The 17,338-nt window shown below is 38.3% G+C and overlaps 1 protein-coding gene across 1 annotated transcript in view; it reads right to left on the bottom strand.

Annotated features, from left to right (window-relative positions):
• Positions 1 to 17,338, bottom strand: part of Adgrv1 (adhesion G protein-coupled receptor V1) — a 520,333-nt gene that overhangs the window by 153,295 nt on the left and 349,700 nt on the right. The window contains exons 82-83 of the mRNA XM_055604066.1: positions 12,751 to 12,867; positions 3,016 to 3,194 (exon numbers count right to left, since the gene is read on the bottom strand). Coding sequence (XP_055460041.1) covers positions 3,016 to 3,194; positions 12,751 to 12,867 — 296 coding nt within the window. The remainder of the gene's footprint in view (positions 1 to 3,015; positions 3,195 to 12,750; positions 12,868 to 17,338) is intronic.

Below are 17,338 nucleotides of genomic sequence, written 5' to 3' on the forward strand. Positions count from 1 at the left end.
ATGAGAACTAATTTCTGCCCTTGTGTTGAGACTGAAGCTCACCGAAAAACAGAATTCTCTGAAATTTGAGTTCCTCTAGTCATGAAGAGGAAAGTTGTTTGTGAATTAAGGAGAAAAGAAATTACAATATATTGGTTAGCCATTTTGGGCCTACCAATTCTAACTACTAAAGCCAGCTAGAAGTTATTATTTAGCTGACCCAGATAGCATTTTTTTTTTTGAGAAGGTAAGCATTTTAAGAGTCTATTCTCTTGTATATTCCTGTGTATGCCCTTACTTCTCTCACAGCATCAAGAGAGCTTCTTGTACCATGAGCTTTGCTGTCATAGGTTCCCATTCATCAACGCTGGGAAGATATGTAATGCGTCTATAAAACCTCCCCCCAAACAAGTCCTGTCTTACCAAGGAGTTCACAAGAGAAAAGAGCTGCCTCTAGCCACCAGTTCTTGACTCATGATTCTTGTGTTTAACAAAGAGTCATGTAGAAACTTTCAAAATTAACTTGCATCTCAAAATTTAATAGTAAAATATGTATATTCTAATTTTTAAAAAGACACTGATTCGCCTCATCTAGAATTTACATGAGTAAAATATAATACCATAAAGTAATCAGTATGAGAGGTTCTTCTTGACTCAGTAAAAAGACAAAATATGTAAATATAAAAAGGTGTGCCTGTGCGTTTGAACATGTGTCACGGGTCTTGCCTTTGGATGCATGTATTGGAACATCGGTGTCGAGGCTATGTATGTGTGAAACACATTTGTGTATGCCAATAACTAGTGCTTATTAATTATTTAACTGCTCAGAAGCAAAAATGACCTTGAAATGATTTCTGCTTATAAAGTGTTTCATCTTTCAAACATTTTTCACATCTATTAAATAATTGACATTGTCACAAAAACCTTTGTGATACATAGGTAATTATGTTTTCATAAGCTTGTGAGTAGGCTATTTCTTATTTAGAATTTTACCTTTTCTCTCATTTTCATTAGAGCAAGAAAGCTAGTTTAGCTTTATAATCACAAAAGTTTTGTTTTCTATTTTTTTCAATAAAAGGAGCTAAGCAGTCTTCAAAGCTATATATATCAGGTTCAGAAACAATTAGTGTGTGTGTGTGTGTGTGTCTAAGTAGAATAATTTGAACTTAAGATTACAAAGGGTTAACAATAATGTCTAGGAAAGAGAGCTTATTGCCATGTACTTTGTAATAATTTTTGTTCTGACAATGTCTTCTGTATTTAGGCATTACTCTCTATTCTCCTTGAAAACATGAAACAGTCATTTTTTTCTTTGTCCTTTTAAAAACAACATTCTTATAACTTTGTCCCCAAATGGCGTAGAAAAACACGCATGATTACAGCAGTTTATTGCCTTGAGGGTGTGACTGCCTCAGGATTCCTTAATCTGCAGTGCTGTGCTTATAGAATGAGAATCTCTTCATAAGGCATAAAGAAGAGCCACAGTCCACCCATCCTGATCTCTCGGTTCAGCCCGCACAAATGGGAGAGGATGACTGGAAATGGCCAGAAAGCAGTTTGGGTAGAAGTCTGCAAGATTCAAGGAAGTCAGTGAGGATTGTAAGTAGAAGGTTGGTTCCAATACCAGCAGAAGGAGTTAAAAAACCGTCTCCCCAGTCCATGGGAGCAGAGTGGAAACTGACAGGCTCACTGTCCCTTCTCCAGTCAGGCTCTCTGTTCCTGCTGAAGATGTCCCATGTGAAGGACAACAAACTAGTCAAAGGTGCAGCTGCTTTCCCCAGTGATGTAACTGTTTCCTGTGCTGTTCCTTTGTTCCTATTCGGTGTCTTTAGTGAAAAGGGCAGAGAGTTGGGGCTGGAGTGGAGGCGGGCATACACCTCCCCAGCCAGCCCACCTCCCACACCCTCCATGCCTCCCGCTTTCCTGTGCTGTAATGCGGCACACTACGTTATTCAATATATGCTGTGTGTACTGGTTGCTGTTTTCTTGTTTTAAAGGGACACAGAACTCTGTAAGCACTATTTCTCTACAGAGACTGCGGACGTCCCTGAAAGTGCAGAAGCAGCTAGAAAAAAAAAAAAAAGATGAATTTCTGGGTCAAGACACAAGTCAAAGGTAGAACTTAGGACTTCTTTTTCTTCCCCTTTCTCTCACATAGAAAACTTCCATGTATCTTTATAAACCCACCTTGCATTTCACCCTCATTCCTTTAAATTTTGTACAATCAACACTCCTTCACCTCCTTCTGAATTGAATAAGCATCAGACTACTGAAAAAATTTGAGAATCAACATGAAAGCAGTAAAAATTTTCCCAAATATGATAAAAATTTACACTTTAAATTCAGTATTTCTATATTTTCTTTCAGTGTTTATACGCCTTCTGTGAATTCATGTTTTAAGTAAACCTAAAGATTTTGAGCTTGAAGATTAGAATTTTTCCATAGTTTAATACTGAGTCTGGTGGGTATTTGATTCAAGAAATTAAAATTTCATTTTCTATTATAAAACCTAAACATATGTTGTGCTCTCTGCAGGTGAAATCCCAAACCTGTTCCATGAAGCTTTTGTAGGTGGAGACACCAAGATGGTACGCTGTCTACTTCAAAGGAAGGTGGGAAATTTCATTTGAGAAGCTAAATGGGCTGTTTCTTTTCCCTGTGAACTCAACACTGGAGTTCACCATCGATTCATTATCAGAATTTTCACACTGACTTGTTGTATGTTATTGTTTGTCTAATGGATAAACTGTTATGCTGAGATATAATCTTCTGCTGGCTATTTAATATCTGTCACCAGAAAAAAAAACCATGCTCCTCCAGAGAAAACCTTGCTCCTCCAGAGGCAATGAGTGGATTTATATTTAAAGGAATGAATGACCAGAGAATGGCCAGCTTCACAAAGTACACTAGGAAAGCAACGCTCCCCTGAGATGTGGCACTACCTCTCTTCTAGCCCGTGTCCACCATCTACCAGTAAAGCTTCCGGTGAAAGTACAAAAGAACTAAGAAGGCAGCGTGCTGCCTGAATGTACTCACAAGTCGCCATGAATCAGTCCATAGATCTGCGGCAGGTTCTGACGATAGATTCCTCTCAAAATGACTATGAGGAGAATCACCACAAAGGACGGAAGCCCCCAGCTCAGAAGGCAAAAGAGCAGGTATCGCCTCTCAGAGTGCTCATCGTTCATCACCAGCACGTACCAGAAGTTCACCGACTAGGGAAGAAAACAATATGATCGGGCTCCGCATTAATGACACAAGACCAACCTCTGCTGAGGGAGACACACAGAATCACTCAGCAACAAGGGTAAAGACCAGCTTAAGAAAAACAATTTGAGTTGGATTTTCTTTTTGCTAAAACAGTCCTTTATTTCATATATTCAAGAAATTAAAGGTATTAAAAATATTCTGGGAACTTAAAGAAATATTTAGTTTATTGTCTCTTCTCCCTACTTTGTTCTACCTTAAACTTTGTCAGAATCTTCTGAGACTGTTTTGTAAACCTGGCTCTGAAAAAACAAATGCCATCATCCAAACTACCTTCCATCAAGAACAAATTCATGATGACAATAAAGAAATAAATGGCTCTGGGATTTCAAAATTTTTGACACTTTTTGTACAATGAGCACCTACTACATGAGAGGGCCAACCTTCTTCTCAAGTTTGTGTGTATGTGTGTGTGTGCGTGCACGCGTATGTGGTACACTATCAAAAACACTATGTGTCTGTGAATGGAGAAAAATGCCCCAACCAAGAAAGATGGTGAAGACCAAGAGAATCAACTAACGGAGGACCATGAAAGCTCACAGAGACTGGACCTGGGTTCCCTACACATACGTGGCTGATGAGCAGCTCTGTTTCCATGAGTGTCCCTAGCAATTAGAGTGGACTCTGCTGCCTGCTGCTGGCCCGCTTCCCTTGGCTGGGCTACCTTCCTGGGCTCCAGGGGAGAGGTGCACTTAGTCCTGATGAAATTTGATGTGCCAGGGTAGTTGGGAGGAGGACCTCCTTTTCTGAGAAGGGAAGAGAGTGGGAGGGTGGGACCAGAAGAAGGGGATGGAGGGGGCTGAGATAAGTATGTAAAGTGAATAAATAAATATATTTTAAAAAGAAATTTAAAAATATTACAGAGAAATAAAAGAAAGATTGTGGTCTATTTTGTTTTGTTTGTACTTTTTTGCTCATTCACATTACTGTTTACCAATGACTTAGTAAATATCAGAGATCAGGCTAGTCACTGCAGATGCAGCATTGAAAAGGATAGGGAGGAATTTACTATCTTGAATCACAGAGTCTAGCAAGAGGACCCCCAATAGATAAGAGAAATTATTTTATATTATTTAATATATTTAATTATTTATATTATTATATTATATAAGAGAATTTATTTTATATTAAAACTGTATCATATCTTCTATAAAAGTATACAAGGGACAAGTGCCTTGAGTTAGGAGTATGTAAGAAAATATTAGATATATGGAATGAGGAAAATAAAGCATGTCAATGTTATTATTGGCCTGAAATACCATATCAAGCATCTGTCCAAGTCAAGTCTAGAAGTTATGTTTTCTGTCTTCTATCATTTCCTTACCTTGAACTAAAGGAAAAGTAAGTGTTAATGCCTTACTTAGTTGTTATAGTACAGTAATGGCATCATCCCATAACACCTACTTTCTGCAAAGTTCATCCTCCTCGATTTAGTATGGTGGAATGTGGGTAAAAGTGAATTCACACACATGTGTTCCATGAGGAGGACCAAGTTGGGAAAGCATTTGCAGTCTCTCATTCCTTTCTCATTTCCAAGGTTATTGGAAAGATTAAGTGAGGGATGGTCCGTGCAACGTGCTGAGCACACGTATTCCCCACTGGAAAATGTGATCAGATTCCGCACATCTCCTAGCAGGATGTGGAAAAGGATGAAACATGCAGGAGGCCCCAAACTTGTCATGATGCAGTGTAAGCCTGTTCTAAGTGGAAAATAAGCATATCTAACATTTGTGGGAAGGCTTTTAGATGCTGTTTACCAAGGCTTCTGAGCAAGATCCTATCTGGACTATTTCAGCCTTGGGGGATTTTCTAAGGCTAAACTTGGGACGAATAAAAATATTTGGTTCCTTGGAGATTTTTGTCTTTGAATTTATTTCCTTATCTTTATGCACATCTGCATATGTCTGTAGTTATAAAGCATGTTTTGAATTGTTGCTTATGCAGATTTGTTCTAACTCCTATTTAAAAGTGATTAAGCCCAGAGCTTGTTGTGTTATTCCCCAACCTCCACCTCTTTCGGCACTTAGCAGAGGGTGTAGACTCAAACCAGCAGACTCCAGGGTGTGCCGAATACTGAGGTCGTCAGTGTCGGCTATTATGGAGTGAAGAGTCACCCAACCAAAAGATCTCTACTGAAGCACTTGTTGACATTACAGTGTATCCACGTGCAGTTTTAGAGCGAGGCAGACCAGCACTGCAGAAGGGGCAGGTGTCTGGGCAGAGGGGTTTTCGTGGCTTCTAAGTCGATTCAGCACGGGAAAGCTTGGGGTACTTTCCAAATGTCTGCATTCACACAGACTGTGAATGACTGTCTGTGAAAACTGACAGCCAGGATAACTGAACCTTGCAGTGACGTTTCAACCACGGGCTTAGCTAAGGGGACGTGATAAGATGAGGTATTTTCTCCGTTCATCCTTGCAGTGCTTCTGCAGTGTGTCTGGATTCTCAATGACCTGGCTCAAGAAAGCTAGCTCCAAAAAGCATTTCAAATGTCAGTTTGAAAAAGGCAAATGGCTTCTTAACAGGATCTAATCACTGAAATATGCTATGAAGAAAGCTTTTCCCATTATGTGTCATTTTTGACATCAAAGAATAAAAATACTATATAAAATATTTTAATTATTCTAGAAAAAACCATGTGGTCCAATATAAGATTTCTTCTAATTCATTAAAGCTTTCTTGAATTTTATTTACTTGTTTGTTAATTTGTTTTTAGATAAGGTTTTGAAGGATTATTTTATTTTTATTTATGTGTATGTGTGTGATATGTATGTGTGTGCCTGCAGAGGCCATAAGAGGGCATTTGATCCCCCAAGTTTGGGGGATATCTGGTACTGGGTCCTGATATCTGAACTATAGTCCTCTGCGAGAGCAATAGTTACTCTTAACCACTGAGCAATTCCTACAGCCCCTAGTGGAGGGCTTTTTGAGACAGGGTCTAAGGTAGTGCAGGTTGACCTCAGACCTGCTACACAGCCAACAATGGTCACAGACATCCTCTTGCCTCTGTCTCCTAAGTATTGGAACTAAAGGCATGGGTCCTCATACTTGACTTTAATTTTTTTTTAAATACATTTAGGCAGGCATATCTTAGGATGCAAGCCTAGAGCATGAACTCCCTTTCTTAAACTCAGGCTCTTTCTCACCTCCCCCAACCATGCACAGGACTGGCTTGGCAGCTCTGTGTGTCACATGACTCTGGTCAGCTGGTTGCAGCTGGTTTGGCCAGGGATCGAAGCCTGGCCCCATCTGGCCCAGTCTCTTTCACTGAATCGCCTTGTAATCCCATGATCATCTAAGCTGTTCATGAAACTAAGGGAAATATGAACTGCGCAGCAGCTGTGCTGTAAGCATAGTCTAGAAAGAGTGATTGCAGGCAAGACTGGACAGACAGCCTGCACTCACAGCTTTGGCTGAGTGTCCTATACACATTTTCAGGACTTCAGTATTTGTTTCCCTCAGTTTAACTTAGATTTCCTTTGTCTTCTAAAACAACTCTCTTTCCCCTCTCTCTGTGCCATTCTTGTAACTAAAAGATGATATTTTCCTGTGTTTATAATCAGAGTGTGTGGTGGTGCATGCCTCTAATCTCAGAACTCAAGAAGTGGGAGCAGAATAGTCAGGAGCTCAAGGTTACCTCAGCTATATAGTCAGTTTTAGGCTAGCCTGAGCTATAGGAAACCTTGCATTAACTAAACAAATAACTAATTATATTTGAGATTTATTTCCACAGAAGTTCATATACTGATTTAGTATCCTGTACAGAAGACCTCATTTTCTTATCTTTCTATAACCTACAAATACTTTACATGTGAGTAGATTTCCATGCTCCTAGCATAAACAAATAAATAAGTAAAAAAATAAACTTCTCCTTTGACCCTATTATTTTATGGTAACATTTAATAAAGAATGAAAGGGTTATTAGAATATAAATGACCGAAGCCTAACTATGAGCTGTTGCAGATTAATTTTTGTACCTTGTATTCAAAACCAAATTTTATATCTGGCAAAACACTGCTTGTAATCATCCTTAATGAGAAAATAAAAAAGTAAAGATGCACATATTTTGAATACCATTTTATTTGCCTTTAATAACTATGATTTGAAAAAGTTGTAAATATCCTCCTCTATGTGTGTGTGTGTATACATTCCTACTACCCATGTGTATGGCATGTATTTGTTCCAAAAAGAGTTTTAGAAGACTTGATGACTTCATTTAATCAGCCTTCTCTTAAGAAGAACATGAGTCAACTAGGAAAACTTAAAAATATTAAATGCAAAACATGAATTTAACAAATATTTATTGAGTATAAATGTAGACCTCATGAGTTAATGTATATCAATCTAATTTAATTCAGGAAATTTTTGTGCTGTAATACTTTATTGTTTCTCTTTTTCCTTCTCTGTGTCTCTCTCTGTCTGTCTCTCTCTTTCTCTGTCTATCTTCTCCACTTTCAAAAAAAGGAGAGAAATAAGGCATATAAAAAGTACATTTCCAGAATTAATAACTGGGGCTGGGAAATTTTAAATTGATTCCATTTAAAGTACAAAAATAACTAAAATATATAAATAAGATTTATCTAGATTTAGTATATATAAGAACAAATTAAAGACTGTGTCTATAAGCTCATTGACTATATTATTGCATAGGCATACTTTTCAAGTATCTACACAAGAAAATCAGACACATATCTTATTAATTGTTTTAGATATAGTGGGTCGGAATTCTGGTTTTATATATTCTATAAACACAAATTCATTAATTTATTACTACATCTTCATATAACTGTTAGTTATGTTAGTAAAAATAAAGGAGAAATGCCATTTATTATAGGCTCAATAGGCTATTTGAACTCCACAAATTTCATCTGAACAAAGAGTGTATCCAGGCTGTTGTATAATGCTTGATTACTAATTGTTTCACTATAATCATTGAGCAGATTTATAGCATCTTATTTAACCTGCAGTCACAATGCTGCTAATTCTGTCTATCACTAAATGATCTTAATCATTCGTTTCAGATGCAAATCTGAGAAGTGTTCCCATAAGCCCGTGCTCCATTTTTATGTCCTTTTTCTTTTTATTTATTGCATTAAAAGAATGTCAAGGCTTTTTGAGGTCTGATAATTCAGTATTTCCTGGGGTCACTTTTATCTTGGTAGTTATCAGTCTGCTGTCTTCAATACTTTTGAAGTCTTTTCAAATTAAATCAATGACAATGGAAAACCATGGCTAATTTTAGCATTTCTCTTCCTGTTATGCTCTGGAACTCTCTGCTAAGGAATAAAGAATCTGTCTGTTTGTTTTCTCACAGTCAGGCTACATGGAGAAATTAAGGCACCAAATATAAATGCTCAAGCATACGTTTAAGTGATTTGTAGTCTATTCTATTCTACTAATTTCAGAATGCATTCTTCAAAGAAACTTTACTTTCAAATTAAAACAGAACATTTTTTATTAAGCTGCAACCTTAGGAATGAGAGAAACAGATTGCAGAGACAATGCAAGACTCTCATGTTTTTTGTGATCGAAGCAGACTGCTCTACAGTGATTTAACATGATGATTCTAATGATCATAAACTGTGCCAGATGGAATCAGAAGCAAAGTTACAGTTTCCATTTACCTCTATTTTATTGGAATATTGCAAACAATTACTGTTTATGTGATATTTCTTCAATTAGTCCATGACCTGGTGATAAAACTAGGAGCATATCTTGTGTGACCACACATAATAAAGGCACAAGTTTTAGGAATTCACTGTATGGATCCTCTCTAAGCAAACAAATACTATTAGTATACAAAAAACTAACTACCATTACCAAGAAATAGAGACTATAAAATAAATGGCAGAATAACTACATTGTAGCATAGGAAAGAGTCTAGTTGAACTGTAAAAGAAAAGACTTCCAAACATAAATATATACATACACTCACACACAAAAGTATATACAATCACAAGGACACACATGTGTGCTTGTTTATGGATTTTTAAATATTTGTCTACTCATGGGGCATTTGTGGAGGCATACGCAGGAAACCATTAGCAGTGTTTACCTTTAGGCATGGCATTCGGGACAAAGCAAAAAACAATGGCAAAGACTCAAAACAGCAAGAAAGAGATGTACCATAGATTTGACATCATTCTGAAGTATTTTTTTTTAAATATTAGTATATGCTATCTCCAAAATAAAGAAAATTAAAGCAACTAGCCAGCAGCATAGAGGGAAGACATTCCAACTTCTTAAATTCTCACCATCAATCTTACTTATAATAAACATGACCTGGTGTCTTAAGGAAGAAGGAAGTGACTTCAGTCTTCACGCTGAATGATCGTACACGAAGAACAAACAAAAGGGCAGGTCTTTGGACAAGTAGGGAATTTGTGAGTTGTGAGTTGTTGCGGAAACTCGCTGTTTCTGCACTGCCACCAAATGCTGTGGTGCAGGCACTCTGACAGGTCACAGACTATACTTGCTGAGGCTCTGTGACCCTGTGCGCCTCACTTAAAGTCACCCCTCTTTCCACAAATAATACACATTCCCCTTTTCATAAAAAGACTGGATTAAACTGAAGAAATAGACTCTCCAGCACTGTTCAAGATCTCTGTGTGAGCCTCTCATGTTACCCTCACGCGGCCAGGCATAGGGCCAAGTCACTGCACAGATTAATTAGCTTCAGACTTTTACCATTTCCATAGATGCTGTAACCACAACCGGATCTGCAAGACAGGCTTGGAGAAGTTATGTAACTTGTTTATCAATAAGAGATTGCTCCCGGCAGTCTCAATGAAACCTCACTTTACCATAAGGGTGTCTAAAGCATGTGACAGAAAAGTAAAGTGAGGCCATAAAGCGCTTATCATAACATTAGAATGTGATACAAACAACAACAAAAAACCACCAACAGTGTGTCATTTTAAGATGCTTAAGGACAGTTTTATTATGTTATTTGTGTGTCTATTACCATGTGTAAGTATGAGCGTGCCCAGGTACCCCAGGACATGTGTGGAGGTCAGACGACAATGTACCAGAGTCAGTGCTTTTCTTCCAAACATGTGGGTCCTGGCCATCAGACTTGGTTGTCTGTTTTGACAGTAAAGATTCTGCCCAATGAGCCACCTCGCCAGTGCACACTGATAATTCTGGTACTCTTGGCCCAGAGATTAAAATTTAATGATTAACTCATTGTCATATTACTCATAGATAGCATCCAATTCCTTCCTGTACTGTTGAAAAGTATGATAGCAGAAGCAACAAAGGGTTAATGTTCTTTCAAGGTTTTTTCTCCCTTCATTTTCATTATTTTATCTTATGTGTGTTAGTATTTTGCCTGCACGTATGTCTGTTTACCATGTACATGCTTTTTCAAGTTTTGGCTCAGAATTGGTCTAATACTAGCTTATTTTATTACACAGTGCTTTTAAAGATAGAATCAGGTTTTTTTTTTTAAAATGGTTTTAGCACACAGCATTGTATAAATGGAAAGTACGGGTTGATAAAATGACAACCTCTGGCCCTAAAATGGCTTATTAGAAGTAACCTGCCTAAAATTCAGAAGTTGCTGGATTTCCCCCTTGTGGTCACACCACAAACCATGAAGGATGTGTGGTGCACCATGAGAAATGTTTTACATTTCGCTGCCACTTGCAGCCATTTTCCTAAATCACAAGCCACACAGAAACATAACTAGTCTACTCAGTAAGCTTTAGCCACAGTCAGATTTCTCTACTGACCAGAAAAGCAGGCATGGGATAAACCAATCCCCATTTCCTTTGCTTAAATCTTATGCAGCATCTTGTTTAATATCTCCCAAAGGAGGGACTCTACTCGAAATACATGTGAAAGTCATTTCTCTCTTGAATGTACTTTAGTGATGTGATTCACTATGCTTCCAGAAATAGTCTCTTCAACTCTGATAGAATTATTGACTGAGAATGCTCTTAACTTGAATGAGATTTTTCACTTCCTAACATTTGATCCATTTGCTCTGGTCCTGCCAAAGGCAGATGCCTGGTCCGGATTTCCTCTCTTGCAGCATGTCTCCTGGTACCGCACACAGAAGCATCTCCCCAGACCCTTTCCAAGCTACTACCTTCTGATTCCTCACATGCTAGTGTGTGAACTGTGAACATGGTTCCCGTGAGCCTAGGACGGCATTGCATTACAGACTACAGTGCAGCCACAGTCGCCTTTGTATTGTAACGTGTAACCTGGGTCTACGCGATACTCTGTTCATGCTTCACACTGCCACTGAGTTTATGTCAAAGTAAAAATTTCAGCCATCTACATTTTGTTTCATCAGCGATAGCCTTCTTTAAGTATGCAATCTGGAACTACAGGTCCTCTATATTGGTTCTACCTTGAGTTTTACACAAGCGTCTTCCTGTTGTAACTATGCTGTTATCTCTGTATATCTTCAAAACTGATAGGCAGTTTCCTGTGTTTTCATCTAAGTTATTAATCAGAAACTCGGAATATGTCAGGGACAGAGACAAAGGCCTTCAGTACAGCACTGGAGAATCAGTACAGGCAGATAGTAACAACACACACAGTCTTGTATGAAAAACTTCGGCGTAGCAAACCTAAAGCAATCTTGCAATCAGAAAAATATAACTTATTCTAATTTCAGGAGATAGTTCAGTTTTACATTTATGGCTTAGACTTATTTTTAAAACTGTTGACAGAGATATGAGAGAAAATGACATATTTCCCTGACTGGAGGTCTGAAAGTTCTATGAAACACTAATGCTAGGAGTAAGAAATTATCATCCCTTCCTGCAGAAGCATTAGATGGAGGTGTGCAGAGAGCACCAGGGCTAGGGCCTTCCTTCGTGATCTCCCTTCACCTCCAAACCCCAGAACACTATATCCCTGCTACTTCTGCTGTTGTTAAAGACAGGAAACTTTGCCCCTCTTCACTGTCAGGACAGATGCCACTGTCCAGTCAACATTCATGTCAGATAAGTGGAAGACAGAGTTTCCATCTCTGCATTCCTGACAACCAACCCTACATCCTCAAGTTCTGCACTAACAAAAAGGAAAATATACACCGTTGTTTACTTTGTTTCTCCTGACACTTCTGTATTTAGTAGGAATGTTCTCCCCTCCTCCTGGTACAACTAACAATAGTAATTACCTTTCCCCAGTCATTCTTTCCTACCTCCAATTAACCACAAAATGGAGCATCTTTCTAAAATCTAAATCTAATACCACCCTTCTCTTTCTCCAACAAATTCTATGATGCTCCAGAGAAAATGATTCAAGTTCCTTATTATGCAGGGCCTATATTCCCAGCTTCTGTTTCTATGACTTTCTGTCTTCAGTCTTTCTACATTTGCTCCTTGGCGCATGGCTACTAGAAATGTTATTGTAGTCACAGCATGGGACATCTGTGATGGTGGCATGGGATAATTTTCACTTCAGTACAGAGAATATCAGGCACTACGACATCCTCACTAGGGTCACTAGAAGAGGGTGGTGGTGGGCAGTGAATGAGCTACCAACCTGAATGAGCATCCAGCTAAACTGGCAAAGGTACAGGTAGTGTGTCACAGCAGCCACAGCAGAACAGCTCTCCTCACTCAGCTGGGGGCTGACGTAGGCCGATGCCAGGAACACCATCTGGAAGAAACAGGTGGTTCCATTGTTAAGTCGTGCTAAGATTAATGAAAACTGTCCAGAAAATAAGCCATGTCTCATCTGAATGGATGTATAGCAGAGTGAGTCAAAGGCAAAGCTAAGCTGTTGCCAGCCTCCCAGGAGAGTCGGAAGGGGCAGTGTGTGAACTTGTGTGTTTCTAAGAACCAATAAATGACATAGCATTCTGTTCTGTGTTGCTCTGATGCTCCCAGGAGTGAATTCTCAAAGTAAACCACATTCTTGTTACTGCTAGACCAAAACCTAATTCTTGAAATTCATTTATTCCAGCTAGGTAGGAAAGAAGAAGTATTGTGGAGATGCCATTCCCAGCTAATGAGACAGGGAGATGAAGGGTCTTTGACTTTTCTGTAATCTGCAACCTCTTGCCACGTAGTAACATGTGGAAAAATCAGGTTTCAAGTATGCTTATATTTTCAAGTCTAAAATTACCTAAATGGTGGGGCTTCATTATCACATTCAAGCTATGTTCAAGAGTCACCCTTACAACAAAGATAACTTCCCACATTATTTAAATTGCATCTCTATTTTTGCTTTCCCACACATTTGAATCTTTACTCTTTTTATAAAAACAGAAATCCTCATTACCATCCACCATTCTGTGAAATCATTACATCACCACCTCCACCACCATCATCATCCTTTCATTCATTGTAAGAAATTTTTACTCTTTGATTCTTGATGAATTTCAAACACCAAATTTTTGGCACCTGGTAGAACTCAATGAACACTTGTTGAATAAATTAACAAATCAAGTAGAACACCATTTTGTATTCTTTAAATATAAAACTACTACATCAAATTTGATAATAAAAATTCAGTTAGGAAAAAAAGGTTGGAGCAATACTATAATAACATCTGAACAAAGAAACTTCCTGTTTAATTTCCTCACCAGCAAGAGCAGCAAGTTGGCTAAAAGTAAATACCTTTTCTACCTTAAGATTCCAGAATATTTGTAAAAATGAAGATTCCTAACTTAATTTTCTGTTTATTTAGTCCAGGGTTGGTATCTTCAATGTACACTGTTAAAACCAGCAAGTGCCAACATTTAAAGTAGAGACTATCACTTCTCTGCATTGTTTCCCACTAACCTAGTAAAAAGGAGCGCTACCCCCCCCACAAATAAGCAACGAGTTCGCATTTCCAGAACACAGCACAAAGTAGTTTTTAAATCATTATAGCTTGTCCTAAAAGATGTTTAGATTTTTCTAGACTTCAGCTCTTGTGTAACTTCTGAATTATAAAATATATTGCATAAATTTAACCTTATAAATGCCACAGATACTCTCTGAATGCCTTCTAGGGACTGAGCACCAGGACTTGGCCTGAGAGGCAGAAGTCTGTATGAGCACTGCCTGCACCCCACGGAATGATTGTGACAATCTGTCTTTGCTTTTAAGCACAGTGGCATCTCTCTCCATTGGGTCTTTATGAATATACCAACAACAATCTCAAGCTTCTCAATTTTGGACTCTGTGAGATAAACTGTGTAGATATTTAATAGTTTTGCTACACTCAATAGTTTGTTATGAAAAATAACCATGCAAATTGTAACTGAGAATAAATGTTTAATTTTAAGCATTCTGTGAAAGTGTAAATGGTATGCTATTTGAAATCTGTTTTCCTAAAGCTGTTCTTGGAATCAAATCACTGCAGGTTATTGTTTAAAACTGCCTCTGCTTCTAGTTTTAACACCCCAAATTCCATTTGTAGGGTGTGCTATCTTCACATCTTTTAGATTTTAATCTTTCTTTCTAAGTTATAAGAACACCAGTATGATTTTGTGAATTATAAAAATCTGTTTCAATCTGCTCTCTGGATATTGAGGATTACTTCTCAGTGTGTGACAGAAAATTAGTCAGCAAGACTAATTGACTAAAAATGAGTTTCCTTAACCTTTAACAAAGATGGGCTAAGAATACTTCAGAAGCTTACATGTCATGCAAACAGGCCTACCCCAGATAATATATTTAAATACCAAAATGAAACAATGTAAAATAAAACATAATCTTCATGCATGCATAGCTCACAGACCCTTAAGACTACATTACTTAAGAACAGATGGGCTCTTAGCACTGTTCTTTCCATAACACACTGTTCATCTCCATAAGAGATGACAGGATAGAGATTTTCATAGCTGCCCTTTGAGGCTGATTCCGTTGAACACCGTAAGTGCAGAAGAAGAGATTATTGAAAGGTTTTCAAACATTGGTATGCTGATCCTTGCTGTGTCTAAATACCTGTTCCTCTTAGAGCACAGTGCTGTCAAGAAGAGTGCTTGCAATGCCAGAGGCAGCTATGTGCCAGCATGATGCCATCTGCCATTCTGTGTGCACACACATAAAACTTACCTACGAATGATGTCAAGTTATAGTGCTTTTACCTCAATTTAATAAAAAATAAAAGAAAGTCTGGAGGATAAGTAACATGTTTGCAGACCATTGGAATCCAGAATCTGGTGTTCACATTTTAAGACCAACAGTTTTTCTAGAATAGCATGATGTTGTCTACAAGGATGAGCCAGGTTCAAGCCTCATCTCAAACTGCTAAAATTCTACTGATTCTCAGTTTGTATTAATTCATGGTAACCTTACCACAGGCTCCTAATAGTAACTGAAAATAGCATATGCGATGCTCTTCCCATCTCCATATCGTTATAACATATGCACAGCATAACAGAATATAAAATATATAACTCCCTAGAAAAATATCTGACATATCATTCATTTAAAATGAAATAAAATTGTCTTTTCATCCTTCTGGCAGATGACAACTATTCTGTGCCAATGGGGGGAGGATAGAGATCTATGTCTCTGCTTCCTGCTAAATAAAATCTAATAACAAATATTGAGTTTCCCCTTTACCTCAATCTTATTACTTCTTGAGACGTGTTCTCCTCCCTACCCGCTCTGCTGTGAAGATTTTCTTTTCTCTGGTCTTATTCTTCAAGTGACTTCTCTGCTCCCCACTGGTCCCAAATGTACTTAGTTTTGATGGTCAATGCCACCTGATGCTGGTACTCAGCAAGGCAAGTGTAGTTGTTTGCTGTAGTGGGCTGTCTATGGTGGAACACAGCTACATGCATCATGTAATAAAAATGTGGCCAGTGTTTACAACAGAACAGACGAAGTGTGAGGGAACTGTAGAGAATGGTTAGGTCTGTGGGTAGGAGTCAAGGTGCTGCCCAGAGAGAAACCTAAATACTGTCTGCTTCTTACTTATCTTCCTTTAAACTCATTCAGTCCTAGTGCAACACTTTATTCTTCCAAACAGGTTCCCTTTTTTCTTCCTTATTTTAGCCTGAATTTCTTTCTCATCTCTCCTGGGGATAGCTGAATTGTCATCTTTGTCATCACCTCATATTGTCATGCCAGACAAATGCTTGGCCACTGAACTATAACTCTAGTTCTCTGTGTTTCTTAAACGTAGGAGATTTAGATGTCCTGCAAATCTCAATTCTCAGGGGAAGAAACCAGCAATGCCTCAGAAAATTGTCTTTTTAATAAGAAGAGGAAGTCCTGGGTCACAGGCACACACACTTAGGAAAAAGGCTGTGTGCTGACATGGGGACATGAGGACCAGCCAAAATCAAAGAGAGAGGTCTCAGGCCATGTTTAAGCTTGCAGATATCAGAAACTCACCAGATACTTTTTCCTTTAAAAACTGTAAGGAGGTCTTTTGTAGTGGCAACCTAGGGAAATCAGCATGGAATTTATCCCCCCCCCCTTTTTTTTTTTTGCCTTGCAGATACTTAATTCAATTGAGATGGTTCCCTTCTATCCTTGCTTTACTGGGAATTTCTTCTGGGAATAGTTATTGAAATTTCTCAAATTCTATTTCTGTGTCAAAATTAGCATCATTTTCTGTTTTAGTTTGCTAATGTAGTAAATTACATTAATATGTGAATTCTAAGCCAAACTCACACTGCTGGAAAACTATCTTCTGTGTGATGCCCTGAGCTTTGATTTCTTTTCTTTTCTTCTTTTTTTTTTTCTACTTGCCATTCCTTTATTTCTTATAATATTTTTTTTCAATTCCATCTTTTTTTATTACAGTTTATTCACTTTGTATCTCCCCATATGCCTCCCCACCTGGTCCCATCCTCCCTTCCCCTTCTTCACGAATGCCCCTCCCCAAGTCCACTGATAAGGGAGGTCCTCCTCTCTTCTGATCTTAGTCTATCAGATCACATCAGGAGTGGCTGCATTGTCATCTTCTGTGGCCTGGCAAGGCTGCTCCCCCCTCAGGGGGAGGTGATTAAAGAGCAGGCCAATCAGTTCATGTCAGAGGCAGTCCCTCTTCCCATTACTATGTAACCTACTTGGACACTAAACTGCCATGGGCTACATCTGTGCAGGGGTTCTAGGTTTATTTCTTAATCAGTTCATCTGACTGGAAACAAAGATGTCCACTGTTCATATTTCTTTTTTAATAT

Source organism: Psammomys obesus, unplaced genomic scaffold, assembly GCF_907164565.1.
Source record: "Psammomys obesus unplaced genomic scaffold, mPsaObe1.curated_primary_1811, whole genome shotgun sequence".
In the NCBI taxonomy this organism is placed as follows: Eukaryota; Metazoa; Chordata; class Mammalia; order Rodentia; family Muridae; genus Psammomys; species Psammomys obesus.